An 18,110-nucleotide genomic window follows, 5' to 3' on the forward strand; every position below is an offset into this window, starting at 1 on the left:
GGGAGGATAAAATGTCCCCCTGGCCCCTCCATGGGGTGGCAGGGACTGGCAGAGTGGTGATGCCACCGGTCCCTCCTGGGCAGGAAGGGGACCTGGGGCCCCAAGGATTTGGCCTATGGTATTGACAGATAGGAGAAAATTAATTTCTCTCGTCATTTTGCAAATTCCCTAGCAGATGGGTAATAGGGACAAAGTACACCATTGAGGGCTTTTTATTCCTCAATGAGCAGAAAAGTTTGTGTATTTTTCCTCCTTGAAGTAATAGTATTTGGTCTCAAACCCAATGTGAACAAGACAGACGCAGTCAGGAGGTGATGTTTTACATGCCTGGCCACCTTAGGGAATTGGCTGGTGCTTCCACAGCTTTCAGTCAGTGCCCCAGACTCATCCTCATCAAGATAAAAGGAAAGGTGAGTCTGATGGAGGCATCCTCGGAAAGACGAGCTGCGGGGTGTGTGTTTGTGGTCAGTGGGTGCAGAGAGGAGACTTAATAGATGCGTGGGAGGAAGTGCACAGCCTGTCAAAGGCAGAAAGCTGGAGCCAAGGGGGATGGCTCTGAATGTGCTTTGTGGGAACCTGAACCAGAAACTTCTCTGATGACCAGTTTGCACTGGCGTGGTTTCCTGCCCCCTTCCCGAAGGCCAATGGAGCTTAAGGCTGACTAAGCACCAAGAGCCATTTGCAGAGCTGTGCCAGGCAGAGGTGATACAGCTCTGGTCGGCCCCTACTCGAGGCAGCAGGAGGGAGGGAAGCCTGCCTGCAACGGGGAGGGGGGGATGACTTTGGGCACTCCTGGGAATTCAGAATGCATCTGGAAAGTTTAGGTGAGCTGAAAACTTCAACTCTTTACAGGACAGGGTTCCCATGTGGCTACTGTCCTCCCAAACACAAAAGAGGGCTGCCCTCACCTGCCTTTTCTCTTCCATAGCTGAGACAGTCTTCGGAGTCTTTGCCCTCTGCCAAGGGGCATTTGCTCTCTGGTCCCCCGGTCCCCGTGGAGACCTCTCTGCTCTTCCTCCTTCCATCTCCTGCTTTTGCAGATATCCAGTCCAGCAGCTCAGGCCTCCCAGATCCTTTGGTGCTTCTCTGAGGACTCAAAGAGCATGGCAGAGGTCAGGCCCTGATATCGGGACCAACGAGCTGTTATGGACTTATACATATACAGTTTGGGAAAGGCTTTCTTTCACCACGGTGAGAGGAGGAGCTGGTAGAGGGCAAGAGTGAATGGTGGAGCGTGCTGGGGGTACAGGCCAGGGGCCAGGAAAGCTGTGGCTACCAAGGCTTTCCCCCTGCACACAGAGCCTGCTCCCCTGCAGCAGCGTAGGTTGGCAGCTACAGCTGAACTCCTCCGAACAGGGCTTTCAGCAAGGGAGAATGTGATGATGGAGCCCAGCTGCTGCTGACGTTGCCATCCAAGTTCTGCCTGGGTTTTTCAAGGAGAGCCTTGTCTCTTTAAGGTTCATTTTTGGACTGTATTTTGCTGTCTGCTTCCAGTATTTTTCCCTGGTATTCCAGTATTTCCACGCTCCTGGGCTCTCAGTAGCACATGCCACTTCACACTATGTATCTCAGTTCTTTTTGCACTTTTCAACACTTGTTACAGATCTTTGCCAAGAAACCTGATAATTTTTTTTCCCATTTAAGGGAAAGGATTTTGGACTATAGAAGAAAATCTCCATTGTACCTAAAGTGTTTCTAGGCTGGAAAGAATATCCCTGGAAACTAAGGGAATCCTTACGGGTACATAATAGGAAACACTCTGTAATGGAGACAGCTTATTGTGTATGACTGCCTTTCCCACTCACGAGGACAAGTACAAGGCCCTTGGGCTGCAAGAACAATATGGGTTATTGTTACATCTTATAGCTCATTTTAGAATATGAAACTCAGCATCCCCTCAGCATCAGAAACTAGCCAAAACTCGTGGGCCGCCAAAGCTGCTGTGCCCATCTCTGCTGGAAACCCATTGTTCCACATACCATTGCTGTGACAGGGCTGAGCGCTTGTTTACAGGCGAGGAGCCTTCCTTCTCTCACAGTCGTTTGTTTTTCTGTGACCAGTAAAATGATGTAAATCAACCTCCCCTCTTGCTTTGCAGGATGGGCAGGAAGATGCCAGACCATTGTATAGGTGTGGGTGTTTGTGAAGATGTGATACTTTTCCTTATGCAGGCAGAGGAGTCACTGCAGATCAGCAGAGGGACATTTCCACATTTAGGCTCAGCCTATTTCACTGTCATGTTGTAGCACAGCAAACACTGTCTTACAGAGGTTTTTCTGCCTGGCAGATGAGATCCAGATATGTATATACCATTAACTGTGAGCCCAGGAGAACATATATTTGCCGTACTCTCCACATTTCCTCTAAAGTACGTGAGGTTTAGGGTATTTCCTTGTCAATAACTGCTGTAATACCTGGAAAGGAACAGGGTTTGCCATGGACTGTGTTCAAACATTTGGCTGCTTCCATAGGCTGTGGAAATAACAAACCATAAATTAAGTTTGCAGAAGCTCAGGGTACAAAAATACCAATTGAAAGGAATATCCAAACCAAGAGTAGGTTAGATAACCTTGGAGAAGAGCGAGCAGGCTGCACATTTCTGCATCCTCAGGCCTGCACTGCCCCTTGCTGACAAACTCTCCATTGTGGGACAAGAAATGCTGCAGGGAACAGACGTCCTGGGGGTGGAAACGTCCTCTCCTCTGCCCAGACTCCTGGATCACCCCAGGCACAGCCAGCTGAAGGGTCTGCCCTGGGCAGGGCTCCTTCTCGCAGCTTCTACCTGAGACTCCAGTACGATTTTTCAGCACTGGCAGGACTGAGTGGGTGGAAGGGTGGGCACGCAGCAGTGGAGGAGTCTGTACTTCCATGATGCCCCTTCATGTGCCCCTCTCCACAGCTGGTTCTCCGGCCTCTTGGCAGAACACGTGAATGACATTGGCGGGGTAGCAAGAGTGATGCAGGAAGAAACAAATGCCCTGCTAATAAACCTGAGTTGCCTCTCTCCCAGTGATTTAACTGCATTGAATCTGATGCATCTCCCTGCATTAGGCTACTTGTCATTTTCCCTCCCAGCATCCTCTTCCCGCAGAAGAGCGGCCTGCATTTGTCACAAGGGGAGATAATGTGCCCTGGATGCCAGTGCTAACAAACAAATAACTTGCTCTCCTACAGCACCTGCCAGTTGGAATTTTCAAAGCACTTGGTAATCATTAACAGATTTAGCTTCCTAGCCCTGATCAGAGATTTTCATCTCTGTTGCAAGAGGAGTAAACTAGGGTCTGGAGGTGAAAGGATGAGAAAGTAAGAGGAGAACTGAAGTGCTCTGGGTGCCGCTTGTAGGTTTTCATGGGGTAGGGGGAGCTACTTCAGTGGAGGGGCCCTGGGCTGGGATTAAGCTAGTCAACAAGTTTTATTCCCAATTCTTCCTTGCACCTCCCCTCTGGGTGATCTTGCTTTTCTATATCTTAATTTCCTCATCTGCAAAAGGAAGGTAGTGACCCACTTCTCCTTGTAAGAAATTCTGAAATATACAGATGACATACAGTTGTAGGAGGTACTGGAGAAAAACAAACACTGGGATTTCAGAAAGCTATCTCTAAGGAAGATGTGGACATTCAAACACCAAATATAATAGCATAATATTGACATTGTGTAGGCTGGGCAATGGGGGCCAGGTGGGGGCTAGGGAGAGAAGAATAGAAAGCGGGGAAAAGCAGCACTGAGAGTCTTTTTCCCTAGTTAATCACATAAAATCAGGCACCGGGCTCCTGTTTTAGAAACCTTGTAGTAGGAATTGTCACTAGAGTCCAAGAGCCATGGTCAATCAATGCAAGAGGAGAAAGGACTAACGAGCATTGCTGCACCTCTGGTACACCAGCCTAAGCAGATGAACTGCATTAAGTGATGCTAATGTACCCATTAAATGGTGCTAATGGAGCTCTAGGCTCCTGGTGAGGTCTGTTTCCCCTGTTGGGAGTGAAGGAGGAAGGCAAGAAGGACAGAGTGGCAGAGAGATGCTTTGAATGCCGTGCTGTTGCCTGGAAAGTCACCCTTTTCTCCATTTCTGCTGTGTTTTCAGGTTAGTATTATTATTTTTATTATATTTATAATTTTTTTTAATATTTATAGTCCTAATCAGCAGGAGAGATCCACTGCTCTTCCTCCTATCCGTATCTGCAAATACATGCAACCCTCCTGAGAACAGGATCTTTGCTTTGATGGGGGGCTGCTGGGGTGAGGATGAGGGCCCAGTTCACTCCTCGCACACAAGAGTGATGTGCAGCCTCGCTGAGCTCAGCTGCTCCCGGCTCAGCAAGCAGGGCCTGGGAAGCGATAGGGGCCCTGCCGGGCTTATCAGCGCTCTCTGCTCATCGCTCTTGTTCTGGCACCAATCCCTGCTCCTATTTTTACGGGTGGTACCACCGGGAGCTGGAGGATGGTGGGAATAGCCCCGTCCTCCTAAGGAGGGATGCTGCGGCTCTCCACCCGTTGCTAGGTCTGTTCCAGGCGCCTCCCCCGCTCTAAATCAGCCCCGGGGCGGCGGGGCCCGGCCAGGAAAGCGTTAACCTTCCCTGCAATGCTGCATCCCAGCTCACGGTGGAGCTGCCTTCCTCTCTTCCACCCCCAACTTCCAATTAACTCCAAACAACTCCGGGACAGAATTGCAGGGAAAAGCTGGAGGTTCAGACTAGACTTGTTGATCTCCGTTCCGAGGCGGCAGAAGGAAGTACCGGAGCTTTCCTTTGTGTCTGCACGGAGAGAGGATTGGGGGGGGGGGGGGGGGGGGCGGGGGCAGATGCGGCTTCGGCGTTGACTGTAGGCAGAAGTGAGGAGCCGCAGCCGAGGGAAGGCCTTGGAAAGCTTCCTGCCGAGGGATCCGATTTACCTCGTTTCCCTTCCCCTCCCCCCGGGCTCCGTGGACAGCCGGGAGCGCGGCCGCCATCCCTCCGCCTTGAGGCTGCCCGCGGGGGGATGCGAGCGGGGCCGCCCCTGCTGCCCGCCCCGCCGCAGGATGTAGCCGCTCTTGGCCCCGCACAGCCCCGCAACGCCTCGCTGGGAGCCCGCAGGAGGAGGTAGGTGCGGGCCGGGCTCGGGCCGAGGGAGGGGAGCCTTCCCCCGTGTGCGCCGGGGAGCAGACCCGGCGGCGGCTTGGAGGCAGCGGCGGTATTTCAGTTTTGGGGCTGGGGGGGGGGGGACGGGACACACACACACCTGGATCGGCGGGGAGAGGGGCCGAGTCCCCGGAGCTGTGCCGGCTGGGCATGGAGGAGCCGTTCCTTTCTGCGCCGGGGTTTTTCTTCGTGCCATCTTGTGTAAGCAACAGTGCTCAGGGCTGTCACAAGCCCGCCGGCTTTGCAAGGAAAGCTCGGGTTTTTTCCTTATTCCGGTTTTCGTTGATTTCCCTGTTCTGCAGAGGTCGGCGTGGGGTGTGTGGGGCGGCATCCCTGGGCAGCCCGGAGAGGTAGAGTGCGTCGTTAGAGTGGCTGGAAATACCCCCTTTTCCCTTGCCCAGCTCTTTCCTGGGGAAATTTGCAAGGTTGGAGTTACAAAAACCCTCCGCCTCTCCCTGCAGCCTCCACGGCTGGGCAGAGCGGGGGGGCACCGCCGGCTCCGAGGAGGAGGGTTGCCCCGGCCGGGTCCTAGGGACACCCGGGGTCCGGCGTCCGCGGTCCGGCAGGGCCCCTCCGCGGGAAGGAGCGGCGGCTGGGCTGGGTGCTCGGGGGACGGCCGTGGCGGGGCCGGTGCGCTCCCGGCCGGCCGCTCCGGGACGGGGGACGACATGCCAGCCCACCCCTGGCTAGCGGCCCGCCGCCTTTTGGGGCGCATTGCTGAGCGGTGCTCGGGGGAGCTCTGTGCCCTCCCCTATCAGTCTGCAGTTCCCAGCCCTTTGCTAGCAGAGACTCCCGGGGCCGTGCCCAGCCTCCGCAGCTCCCCCGGACGGGGTGTGCAAGCGACCCTCCGGGGCAGAGGCGGGGGTCCGCCGGGGGAGAGGGGTTGGGGGGAGACGGGGACACCCGGCCGCCGCCCGGGGGAGCTCGGCGGCGGCAGCGTCCCGGCCGACACGTGGGAGCGGGCGGCCTTCAGCACCGCGGGCGCGGACAGCGCCCGGCCGGCGGAGCGCGGTTCAGCACCGCCCGGGCGGACAGCGCCGCCGCTGCCGCCCCCTGAGCAGATTAGCGGGGCCCGTGGCTCCCCCGCGCGTGGATAAGGCCGCGCCGAGGCGGCGGCGGGCGCGGAGGTCAGCGGGCGGGGACCCATGGTCGGCCTCTCTTGCAGCTCCGGGGCATGGAGGGGAAGGAGAGGTGAGGAGAGCCGGCCCCCGCACGCCCTGCCCCGCGCCGCACCTTGGAGCGTCCAGCCTGAGGAGGACCAGCGATGCCTCTGGGGATGAATAAACATGGATCTCGCTCTACTACCTCTTTGCCTCCGGACCCCACGGAGATCGTCAGGAGCAAGGCCTGCTCCCGAAGGGTCAAGCTCAACGTGGGGGGGCTGGCCCACGAGGTTCTCTGGCGGACCTTGGACAGGTTGCCACGGACCAGGCTGGGTAAGCTCAGAGACTGCAACACACACGACTCCCTCATGGAGATCTGTGATGACTACAACCTGGAGGAGAACGAGTACTTCTTCGACAGGCATCCCGGGGCATTCACCTCAATCTTGAACTTCTACCGTACGGGCAAGCTGCACATGATGGAGGAGATGTGCGCCTTGTCCTTCAGCCAGGAGCTGGACTACTGGGGGGTGGATGAGATCTACCTGGAGTCCTGCTGCCAGGCCCGCTACCATCAGAAGAAGGAGCAGATGAACGAGGAGCTGAAGAGAGAAGCTGAGACGCTGAGGGAAAGGGAAGGGGAGGAATTCGATAACACTTGCTGTGCTGACAAAAGGAAAAAGCTCTGGGACCTCCTGGAGAAGCCCAACTCCTCTGTAGCGGCCAAGGTAAGATCTCCACATTTCTTGTCAAGTCTTGCCTGTATTGGCTCGTGACTGTGGTGATGCTTACGTGAGGTATTGCCCTGCTGCTCTTGCTTTAGCATCTGGGCACTTGTGGCTGGCTGGATGCTGTGACTGAAGGGGAGAAAGGCCTCCGAGACGCAAACAAGGTTTATTGTATCTTTTTGGTGTAGTTTGGAAAGGATCTAGTTTGAGCTTCCCAGGGGCAGCCTAGGCTGCTCAGTGTGGGAGCAGCTCTGCTGACCTGTGGGTCAGCATTCACTGATTGCAGTGGCTGGAGGTTGTAGACTTGTTATCCAGTGGCCTATCTTAGCATGTTTTGTAATAGAGATTTCTTTGGGCCTAAAACATGCGTGTCTCCTACTGCTTAACCAAACTGGCTTTTAAGAAGAGGAAATCTACTTGAACTCTTAGACCTTAGTCCAGTCAGGAAATAATGCCTTCCCTTCTAGGGCTTAATTTAAAATTTTGTGGTGAAATACATCTCCTAGTTATTTGTATCATGCATTCCTAAGCTGTGGGTCTGCTAAAGCTAGTGTTTGAATTTCATCATCTACCTGATTTAAGTCTCCCTGTGCAGTACTGCTGCAGCTCTGTCAATAGTTGAAGTGCTGCTTACTCTGAAGTTGGTGCTAGTGCAACAGATCTATTTGAAGGTGTATGGAAGATAAGATCCATGTTAGAAGAAACCAATGTCAGAGTTGGCTCTGATAATTCAGCTGTCTCATGTTAGTCACATATTCTTTAGTGAGGAAAATCTCTGTGAACACAATGATTCTGTAACCATGGGGACAAAAGTGAAGGGGGAGAGGTTGAAAACTGTGGGATGAATAACTGAAAAGCATAAGAGACTGAGCAGTAGGGACCAAAACTTGCATTTTCTATGTACTGGTGTCTTCACAGTATGGCAAAGTAGTAGAAAGAAGCCCCAGCTACCTCTTTAATGTCTCCTCCCTGTTGTATGTGCATTTGCAAATGCAAACCTTAGTTCCATCCCATGGGAATCTGGCTTTGGTGGGCTACTTATGAGCAGACTTATTTCCCTCTCTTTTCTCTTATCAAAATGTTGCACATCATGAACAAAGAGCATGTACGAAAGTTTGGGGAAGGGATTTTAGGAAGTGTGGAGCTAAATGGCTCATTCTGGTGGGGGAAGGGAGAGGCATGGTCAGCTGCTGAACCGATTATCACTTTTTATAATGACAAACGGAGCCCCAGAATGTCTTTTTCTCTCCAATGGCACAGATGACACTGTGCTGAATGCATTAATCATTTATAAGGCTCCTTTGGCACAGTCCTGGAATCCTGAAACACAGGCCCCGGGCTTTGCTGTGTGTGGCACTGACTCAAAATCCATTAGAGACTGTTGATGTTCATGATTTATTGTATATGAGCAGGGGTCATTCTTGCCAAATAAGTGTCTTTTGTGATTTATAAATGAAATACACTCTAGCTTCATTTTCTGAGAAAATTCTCGGAGTAAGTGCATTCGGCATTGCAGCTCTGGATTAATTGGGAGTGAATGGTAATGCATTATTATCCTTCCCATTTAAAGCTATCATTCTGTGACTTCGTTACTGTAAGGAAAACGGTGCTGTATGTTATCAGACCTCAAATATTCCAGCAGTTTCCAAACACGGATTTCTACTCATGTCAAGTGTAGCAAGGAAAATGGGCATGCTGAACAATTAGCTTACCAGGCAGGGACAGAAGAGCTGCTAAGCCTATTCTTTATCCGATTTGCTCCCTGCTGGTGGATAGCTTTTCTCTCATGCCAGAGTATGCCCTTTGCTTTGATCACCTTCATGAGAATTCATTCCACATATTGAATAGGCTGGACCCAGTCTTCTGATGGAAAGATGTGGGGAGAGGGACTTGGCAGCCTGACCCGTTATCTGACCTAACCAGCTGTGCCCAGGCTCTGTTTCAGGCTGCATTTTCTAAATCTGAGCCTCTGCCTGATAGCTCCTGGCCAGCTTTCCCCAGCTGTCTGCTCAGTGGAGCACTTTCACTGAGGCCATGGGCCTCCAGGAGCTTCTGTCACCTTTCCTAAAGCTAGACTCCATCTGCTTTGCCAGGTCTGGGAACTCAAACTGTTCCTATAGAAAGGGAACAAAGTAAACTATTCTGAGGTTTAATGACTGTCACTGAAGGACCTAAAATCACTGTTGGGAAAATCTGTACTACTCTTGCTTATTCTTTTTCTTCAGACTTGTGCCGCTTAGTGCAAAGGTTTTTCCATTTAAATGTAAGAAATAGTCTCCCTTCACCTTTTCTTTAAGAAGTCTAGAAAATGGCTCCAAATGCAGGTTGTCCCCCAAACCTAATGCAATCCCTCTATAAGCCATGCCCTGTTGTCTAACTCCTGCTCCAGCGAGGTGGGCTTTTTTGCTGGCTGTCAGCATTTGTTTGTATTTTAACATTTTCTGCACAACACTTAACCTGACTCCTCCATAACAGCTTACTGCGGAACTTCTCATGGTTATACTGGGACAGGTTAAATCCTGAGAGAGTGAGTTGTTTTCTATTTGTGGTTGGTTTTGGTTTTCTTTTTTAAGAAAGAAATTATATGTGATGTACCTCAGGGTGGGAAAACAACATTCAGATAAGAAATGAAGGATCCCCAGACCTTAATTTTTGTTGCTCTTTTATCCACTGAGGATTTACCCGTATCTTTTGACTAATGCGTCTTTTGAACTAACCACCTCATGGCAAGCAGTGTCTTATTTATGTGTGATGCTTCACCCTGTATGTGACTGGAAAGAACACTGTTAGCTTTTTATAATACCCACTCTTTGAGAGCCCCTGGATTTCTACGATGAGGCAGCAGACAGCTGTTAAAGCCCCAGGCTCGCTGCCTTGTTACCTCCCAGCACTAGGACAGGGGTGTTTGCTCCTTTCCTATAATGCTGCAGTCCCTCGCATCTGTAACTGAAGCTGCGCTGTCCTTGTGCGAGGTGCCGTAGAGCCATGGGGCAGCACTCCAGCCTTTCTCCATGGTCTGACTGTGCAACAGGCACCTGAACCATTTCAACCCCCAGTCCATTTAACTTGGAGGCACTTGCTGTGCTGTACTCCCCTGCGGTCACCTTGCCCAGTGGGAAAACCCCTATGCACGAAATTGAGCACTGAGGAACTCTCCCTCTACCAAATGAGAAAATATTTAACAGGCAGTTATTTAATAAAACTCTTCATTTCTCTCTCTCTAGCCTTACAAGATATTTTAAAGGATCAGTTTCTCCTGCTTCTTGTGACTTTATTTGCCTATATATCCCTGAGAAATACTCACTGCAGTCTTTGTGGATGCTTCCACCTCTTCCTGTTTTTGCATATTCCTGCTTATTTTCATCATTCTCCTGGTCTCCCTTAACAGTTTGATGGTTGGTTTCTGTTTTGGGGGTTCGTTTGCTTGGTTTTTTTAAAATAGCATTCCTCCTGTACTTTGGTGTACTCGCAACATCCATTTTTAACCATAGAGGAGTCTCTGGTGCTTGCTTCTGTCTGGATTTATCCCAGATGAAGATGAGGTGCAGATATTTTCTGGAGTGGCTATTACATTTTGTTGTGTGGTAGTTTTCCTTTCCTCAGGAATGAAAAGCAGCTCTCCAGAAGCCAAGGAGGACTGCTGCTTTTTCTTGGGACTTAGTGTCCATGTCAGGGCAGTAGTGGCTAGCCATTTTCCAGCACTCAGGTTTGGGCTTTTAATCATAATTGCCCTTTCCCTCAGTGAGGCTAAGCCTGGGCAGCTGGTTTCTGTCACCCACAACCTGGCTAGCAGCCCTGAGTTTCCAAAGCAGAAGTTCCTTCTGTAGCTGTTGTTTTTTACTAACCAAGCTAGTTAGGATCTGTGGGTCCACCTACTGGAGAGACATTCATGCCCCTTGGGACAGCCAGCCTAGCTGTAAATCCAACTAGACTTCCTGGCATCCCAAAAAATCACAGACCGCAGTTGTTCCATGTTTTCCAGTATAAACAAATAACAAATTAGACCAACTCAACATCTGAATTAACTTATATGATCTTGGAAATCCTCTGATCACCTGGACCTTTCCAGCAACTCTGCAAGAACATTGCCCTTTTTGACTCTTAGGAGGAAAGGAAATTCTTTCTTCTTTTAGTCCTTACAAATTATTTCCTTGATCAATATTTGAGTAATTAGTGTTGCACAGAGGGGTGGGGAAAAAAAAGTCTGCTTGTCTTACAGACTCCTCTGCATGTGCTGGTTTCATCTATTTTTCTCTTGCTGTCCTGAAGGCTGAGAAAAACACGATGACATCACCCACTTTGCAAAAAGCTTCTCTGCATATCTGCATGTCAAGTAGGATGTGCACTTCCTCTGCTCCTCGCTGCCTTCACTTCCCACTTGTCGCTGTCCTGTTGGGAGCTCAGCTGCAGCAATCCTTCCATTCTGGCAGGCTATTTCTTATCCTTTCCCCTGTCCCTACTATGTCTTTGCCAGTGCAATAATATCACATTTATCCTTGAAAACATGCAACTCCAATTCAGTAATCTTATTATGCATGCCTCTACATTTGTTGAACAGCTTTTCTCGAGCTGCCCGCTGCTCCCTGCTGCTAATCTCTGGATGCATTGCTTAGGGATTGGGGAGGTTGCGCTGTAAGCTCTTTTCTTATTATTGTTGATAGTAGTGACAAAATAAGAATGATAAAGCCTCTTGGAGATGCATTTGCTACATCTAGAGCATTCTTCCCCCACATGGGCTTTCTATTCCTGGCCCTTCCTTATGGCATGCAGTTTTCATTCATCTCTAAACCCGCCTGAATTTAGCATTCAGCAGAGGAAACCCCTCTCCCTAATTGCAGGGGTTACATCTTAGCCATGTCTTGTATGTCTCTGAGGCTTCCATCACAGGGCAGATGTTGACTTTGTCTGTTAAAGCCAGATTGCCTGTATTGTGTTTGCATCTGTGACTTTCATTTTTCTGATGCGGCTATTGCCTTGGCTTTTCTGCTATATTTAGGAGACTTTTCCCCTTCATCCAAAGTAAACTCCTGTCTTCAGAGAACCTCAAAAGGAGAGCCTCATTCCAAAGCCTTTCCCCTGGGCTCAAGGATTTGCCACTTTGGTCTATAGCTTATTGCTGGGTTTCTAGCGCAGCACTGTCCTATGGACACATGAACGATTGCTGTTCTGTATCAATCTCTTTTCATGCTGCAGCTCCTTTCTGGGTGCTCGTCCTTCCAGTGAACTTCTTAAATCTTTTGTCTGGGGAGCCCTAATTCCTACGTTCAGTTCCCTGTAATGTGTCCTCTGCTGCTATCTCACCAATGACCTTCCCACAACGTATTGCTGTGCTGCCAGTTCCCAGAACTCCTCTGTATTACAACTTCCCTAAACTCCCAGTTTGAGGGGTAGGGGGTGGAACCCTAGCAATATTGCCAGCCTGGTAATTATGTCATGTGATTCTTTCCTGGCTCTAAAGAATCTTGCTGGGAGCTCCTGTAACATAGGAGACAACCTGGCCATGACACCACCTTGTTGGTCTTCCACATCCCTAATGTAACATCCCATGTTATTTCCTTCATGGTATGCATCTGCCAACAACAAGTGTGTTCTAAGCTCTCCAGGTGGGATCCTCACCCTTCAAAGATGATGCTTTCTCCAGACCTGTTACTGCAGCCCTGAGCACCCCTTGGATCCAGGCAGGCAGCTGCCTGGCATTTCCTCCCTGAAAATGGTTTGGGTTCAGCAGTTTACAATACAGGCCTGCAGGTTTGCAATCTTTAAAGAATTTTATAAAGGGAAAGTTAAAATTGTTATGCCTAGTAGTTCTTTTGATGTACTTGCTATACAGTCCATGAAGTATAGTGTGCATAAACATATATATACACACACACTCGTGGATTTTTAATTTATCTGTAACTTTCTGCTAGGAGAGCCTGGAGCAAGTCTGTGGTCCTCCTTGAGCCTAAGCATCCACATCTGTGTGAGAGTGCCTGCCTGCCTCAGGAGGGAAGTGACAAGCTTATGTGCTTGGGCTGAATTCCTTAGAGAACGTGTGCTATAGAAGTATAGTCGATGCTATTTTTAAAGCACCAGTGCTAATTTGTACCTTTGAAAAATCTCCCTAAGAAATTAATTCCCCTTGCTGCTCAGCGTTCTCCCATCCTGCTCAGCCTGTGAGCAGACATGGTTTAAGGTGCCAACATCACCAGTCAAAAATGTAGGAAATCTTGCAAGAACGGAAAATCCCTGCTTTATTCAGCTGTAACTGCAGAGGCTTAGTAATGGGATTCAGAAGAAGAGTGCTGGGCCTGATCCACCCAGGAAATGCCGGTGTGGTGTAATGCTCACAAAGTGTGGGTGCAGCTTCGGCTGGTACCTGTGCAAAGCACTTGCATGCACTGCCAAGTCAAGCATGCTGTTCCTGATGTGTGTGCACTGACTGCAGTGGTGTTCAGTGCTAGCTATGCAGAGGCCCTCTGGAGCTGTGTTCTTAAAAAAACAAAAAAACCCAAACCAAAACAAAAAGCAAAAAAAACCAACCAAACAAAAAACCACCACCCCCCCCAAACCAAAAAAACCCAAACCCACCACAGTTCTTTTCACTTTTTAAATCACGTTCTTCATTTAATTCTTCTTACACAGTGGGAGAAATATCCTTGCCGTTGTGTTCCTACTTTTGCCTGTTCCTAGTGATCCCGAAGATCACGATTTCCTTATAATTTCTCTTGATGTAAATGCCCCCATGGAGAGGCATAATCCAGTGTTACTTTTATAATGAGTGTTGCTTTTTGTCATTGCTAATGGCAAAATATTTATGTCAAAGAAAGTTCACAGCTGATCACTTAGTTCTTATAATAAACACAGTCAATATGATTTACTCCATGGGGATATCTGGCAGCAACAGAAGAGGCACAATGTGGTCAGTGAATGTGAGCAAGACATTAATACTAGCCTTCTCTGAAGAAGCTATACATGGAAGCTATATGTTGTCACTGCTTCTACTACGTTGAGGCAGACAAGGATGAGACCCTTACTGTTATAAGAGTTGCCCAGTTTGTTTCCTCAATCTAGAGGCTCAGCTCCATCATGGGCTGGGTTGGCTTCCCATGTGTTACACTAAGACTGGGAGCACTGACACCACAGTACAGCAGTAGCTGAGCTCAGGCTTGGAGGTCACTGTCCTTACAGGGCAAAACTGCTTCAAGGGCTGAGTGGGTAAATTGGCTCTGTGTTGCTCTGTGCCATGGACCTAGGAGCTGGTAAGAGCTCAGGGATCCCTGCCCTGCACCCGTTGCTTAATGGTTGTGCCTGAGCTGCTTTAGCTTTGGCACTCTTTGTCCTTAAGATGACCTTGCCCTAAGTTTAGTCCCTGGGGTGATAGCCACATGTTCACCTCCCGGCATTCTCAATTACTCAGTACAGCAAAAGTAAACCTTGTAGTAAGCTTCCCCCCTAGAGTTTGGCTGGTCTCTGGTTTCTTTCTGCTGCCCTAGCTTTTCTCAGCCTCCTCTGTCTCCTTTACAATCTGGCACTAGCTGAACATGTTTACCAGCAGGACTCGGTGAGGTCTCTTTCTGATTTTTCATGAAAAAATTCTACTCTTTATTCTGGAGCAAGCCTGGAAAAGTGCTGAGCATCCCTGCACAAGCACTGTGCCTTTGTACCTACTATAGCCCCTCCCAAAATACTAGCATTTAAATATCCCAAGTGCATTTATTTTCTAGGTCCCCCATTAACACCAGCAGCCTCAGCCCTGCTTTTGTGGAGGGTAAAACTCCCATTGAATGTAATGGGAACAGATGAGTATTATGATGTCCGTACTCATCAAGCAAAGCTCTCAAAGTGCTTTGAAAAGATGGATTACTTAAGGCCAGGACAAACCTGTGATATATATATTATCCCCATCTTAAAGTGAAGAGGTGATCATTGCCCAAGGTCAGTGAGGAAGGCTGGGGCAGAGCTGGTGGGGGGAAACCCTGGCTTCCCCCTGTCCCACGTCACCAGTACGTTTTCATGGTATAGGTGAGATTCCAGTGGCCCTTGCCTGCTGCCTACAGTGTGATATTACAGTGGAAGGTGCTGACAGCCATCTGACAGTTTATCCAAGGGGATGGAGTGAGAAATCAAACCTCTCTTTGTTTCAGCACAGGTATTCCTATTTAAGTGAGCCCAGCCTGGAAAACTTTGTCATGTTTGAGGAATGAGTGGCTACAGAAAAATGGAAAGGTTTTCTCTGGTAGATCTAAAAGGTCTGTACTGGGGCATTTTCAGCACTCTCTGATGCAATGCTGACTGTAAGGAGGGCATGCTGTCTAACTGTTTTGAATAGCAAGAGACTACATATGTTAGACTATATACGTATAAAAAAGTATTGTGGAATTATATAATTGTAATAATACGTATCCAATACAGTATATATTGATATGTATACGCACAGAAATACATTTAAAATTGCCCCCCATATGGGACTTACTTTGTACCAAAATCAACCTGTATAAGAAAGGTATTTATTTTCAGTTAAAAACTCCTAATCCTAGCAACCAGCTCCTCTTTGAGCACAGCAAGTGTAATGAACAACTCGCATCCTTATTCAACGGGAGTAGTATCTCCTCAGCCAAAACAATTGCCACCTTTTATAGCACCAGCGTCCGTGTGAACGTGAGGGACAGTAACTGGTCAGAGCATGGGCTTTTGGGTAGTTTGGGAGCTCCCTTCAGTGTATTTTAGGTAGCAGTCAGGAAAGAGCCTGTGTGGTTTACAAGGACAGGGGTCTTTGGGGGACCACCCATCTCTTTCCCTACTGAATCTCCCAATCTGCCCCTAATTATCTCTTTCCAACCCAGGGCTCCAGCACCTCTCCAGCTTCATGTGGGTTTTCAAAGAGGAAAGACCCTGTGGTTTGCTTCTCTCTGGGAGTACAAGGTTGCACTATTGTCCTCTCCCTGCTGTATGACTTGTCCCATGCCACCTCCAGGTGAGATGATGGCAGCCAGCCCTTCCCTTGGCATCCAGCTTCTGCCTGGCCTCGAAGATATATTGACATTTTTTAGGAATGTTTGCCTTTTCCCCATTCACAAGTCTCTCCCAGACCTGTCATGATTCCTGTGAGTGTTTGTGCTTAAGTTTGCAGCTATTCTGGTCCAACAATGTGGACCATTGGTCCAAGGGCTGTGGATGTTTTGTGACTCTTCCTGAGGTGCTGGCACTGCAGCGTGGGGAAGGGGGCCTTAACTCAGCACTCTGCTGCTTGGTTGTGTGTCTGAAACCTGGGTTTAGACAAGGGAAATCAATAGCAAAGCAAAAACTGAAGCACTTGTTAATACCTGAATCCCATATTGACAAACCTCACGTGAAAAGCAACATCCATCAGGCATCCATCTAATCTGATAAAAAAATTGTGTCACTAACAAAAGCTAGAAGAACAGTCAAAGCAATGGAAGGAACAATTAATTTTAAAGTTCTTTTTTTTTCTGCGGTACATAATCAGTTCCAGTTATTATGAGTTCAACTTATTCAATGCTGTTTGGACTAGAATTCATGCAGAGTCTCTAGCCAAAAGCACAGATTAACTTTGTTTTATTTTATTTAAGTCCATTTGCTGTTGCTCATTTTTGAACAAAATGGAGCTGTAAATCTCATTTGCAGCACATAAACAGCATAAATGTCAGAAATGCTCTCTGATTGGTACTGATGGACAAAATGTTTCTAAAATGTGATTATACTTACCAAATTTTATTTTAGGCTTAAGATTCCTTGTGGGTATCTCTTAAAAAATACTCATTTTGCTAAAAGAATAAATTGAAGATGTGAGCAAAGAGGTCTGTCTCAGTCTCACTACTTAAAATCTTTTGTAGTGGGCAGGAGCTCTAGTAAGCACACTTTCCATGACACAAGAAATCTCTTCCACATGCCAGGTATGCTTTGCTTGGCTGCTTGCAGTGGTATCTGATGGTAGTATAAACTGGGAACGGAAACACGCTGTGGCACAAAGCACCAGGAACAGCTCCTTGGTTCCCTGAGGAGCCTTCTATATGACTACGTCCAGTCTTGTCTTATCCTTCTCTGCAGTGATTCAGCGTCTGTCGATCCCTAGCTTTCTCTACCTTGGCATCTAAGTGTGTCGTAATGTGTTTGTCCTCCCAGTTGTCTTGTGAAGGAGAGCAGTGCGATTATCCCAGTGTACTTGGAGAGGGTACAGAGGGACTAACTGGCTTCTCAGGGTCTGTGATGGAGCAAGGAACAGAGTTGTAATCCACCCCTAATCCCTGGAACACTTTTTTTCTCTGGTGCAGCTGGATCCCAGCCCTAAGCATTCAAGAGGCAGCTGTAATACATAAGAGAGTTTAATGCTTCCATGAAACTGCCTGGGAATCCACCTCGGATTGGTTTTTTTCAGGTTTCTGGGAATTTCATTTTTATCTGGCACATTCTCAGCTCTGAAAAACTTTATTCACAGGGCTGTCATTTTTCTGTTTATTTCAAAATGTTCATCTATCACTCTCAACACTTACTTTCCTTTGCATCATATGTTTTTCTTAACTGTAGTGATCACACATTAAATAAACTCTCTTCTCATAATCGGTGCATTTGACCACTTCCACTATTAGTACTTCTCCATATCTGGCTATTCTCAAAACTATGGGTTCATCAAGTGTCTGGATAGAAAAGGAGTGTAACTCACTTTCTGAGGCAACGTTTGCTCTCTGCTATTAGAAGAACCCAGCCTCTGTGGTGGAATAGGGACCTTTCACTCCTTGTTTACTTGTTTGTGAATTTTTGGTAAATCTGTCCTTCACAGCATAAAAGTTAAATGTTTTTAGAAAAGAAAAGGGGGGGGGGCAAAAGTGTTGTTTCCTCTCCTGTCAATGTGCCAGAAGTTTATTAATAATACATAATAATTATACATTATATTTCTTAGCCCCTTTCATCTGAGGATCTTAAAGTGCTTCACAAACATTAGTTAAGTAATCCTCATGACTGCCTGGTGCAGTCACTATTATTATCTATCTACACTTAAATGTGACAATGCAGAAGAAATAGTAAATAAGAAAATTTCCCAGATACAGGTAAGAGCAAACCTAGTCTAGAAAGTTAAAGCAAACTGGAGCAGATATCATCATTTTATAGCTGTATTTCATGTACAAGAACCCACTAGTCTGCCTGTCAATGTATCCATGCCGTTA

At 48.1% G+C, this 18,110-nt stretch overlaps 1 protein-coding gene and 1 long non-coding RNA gene across 3 annotated transcripts in view; one reads left to right on the plus strand and one right to left on the minus strand.

The window, feature by feature from the left end:
- Nucleotides 1-1,162: 1,162 nt before the first annotated feature.
- Nucleotides 1,163-5,297, minus strand: LOC128142210 (uncharacterized). Its single transcript, XR_008235303.1, has 2 exons — nt 5,205-5,297; nt 1,163-2,905 (listed from the first exon to the last, which is right to left on the minus strand). It is a non-coding gene; the product is annotated as an uncharacterized LOC128142210 (long non-coding RNA).
- The window catches only part of KCNB1 (potassium voltage-gated channel subfamily B member 1), a 137,053-nt gene continuing 123,163 nt past the window's right edge, over nt 4,221-18,110 (plus strand). Inside the window, exons 1-2 of one of the 2 annotated variants that reach the window (XM_052788110.1) lie at nt 4,221-5,075; nt 6,280-6,945. In XM_052788110.1, coding sequence (XP_052644070.1) covers nt 6,379-6,945 — 567 coding nt within the window. In that variant the 5' untranslated portion in view covers nt 4,221-5,075; nt 6,280-6,378. Of the gene's footprint in view, nt 5,076-5,134; nt 5,316-6,279; nt 6,946-18,110 lie in introns of those variants that run through there. The other variant, XM_052788119.1, reaches the window with a different exon arrangement.

The sequence above is a fragment of the Harpia harpyja genome, chromosome 1 (assembly GCF_026419915.1).
Source record: "Harpia harpyja isolate bHarHar1 chromosome 1, bHarHar1 primary haplotype, whole genome shotgun sequence".
NCBI classification, from domain to species: Eukaryota; Metazoa; Chordata; class Aves; order Accipitriformes; family Accipitridae; genus Harpia; species Harpia harpyja.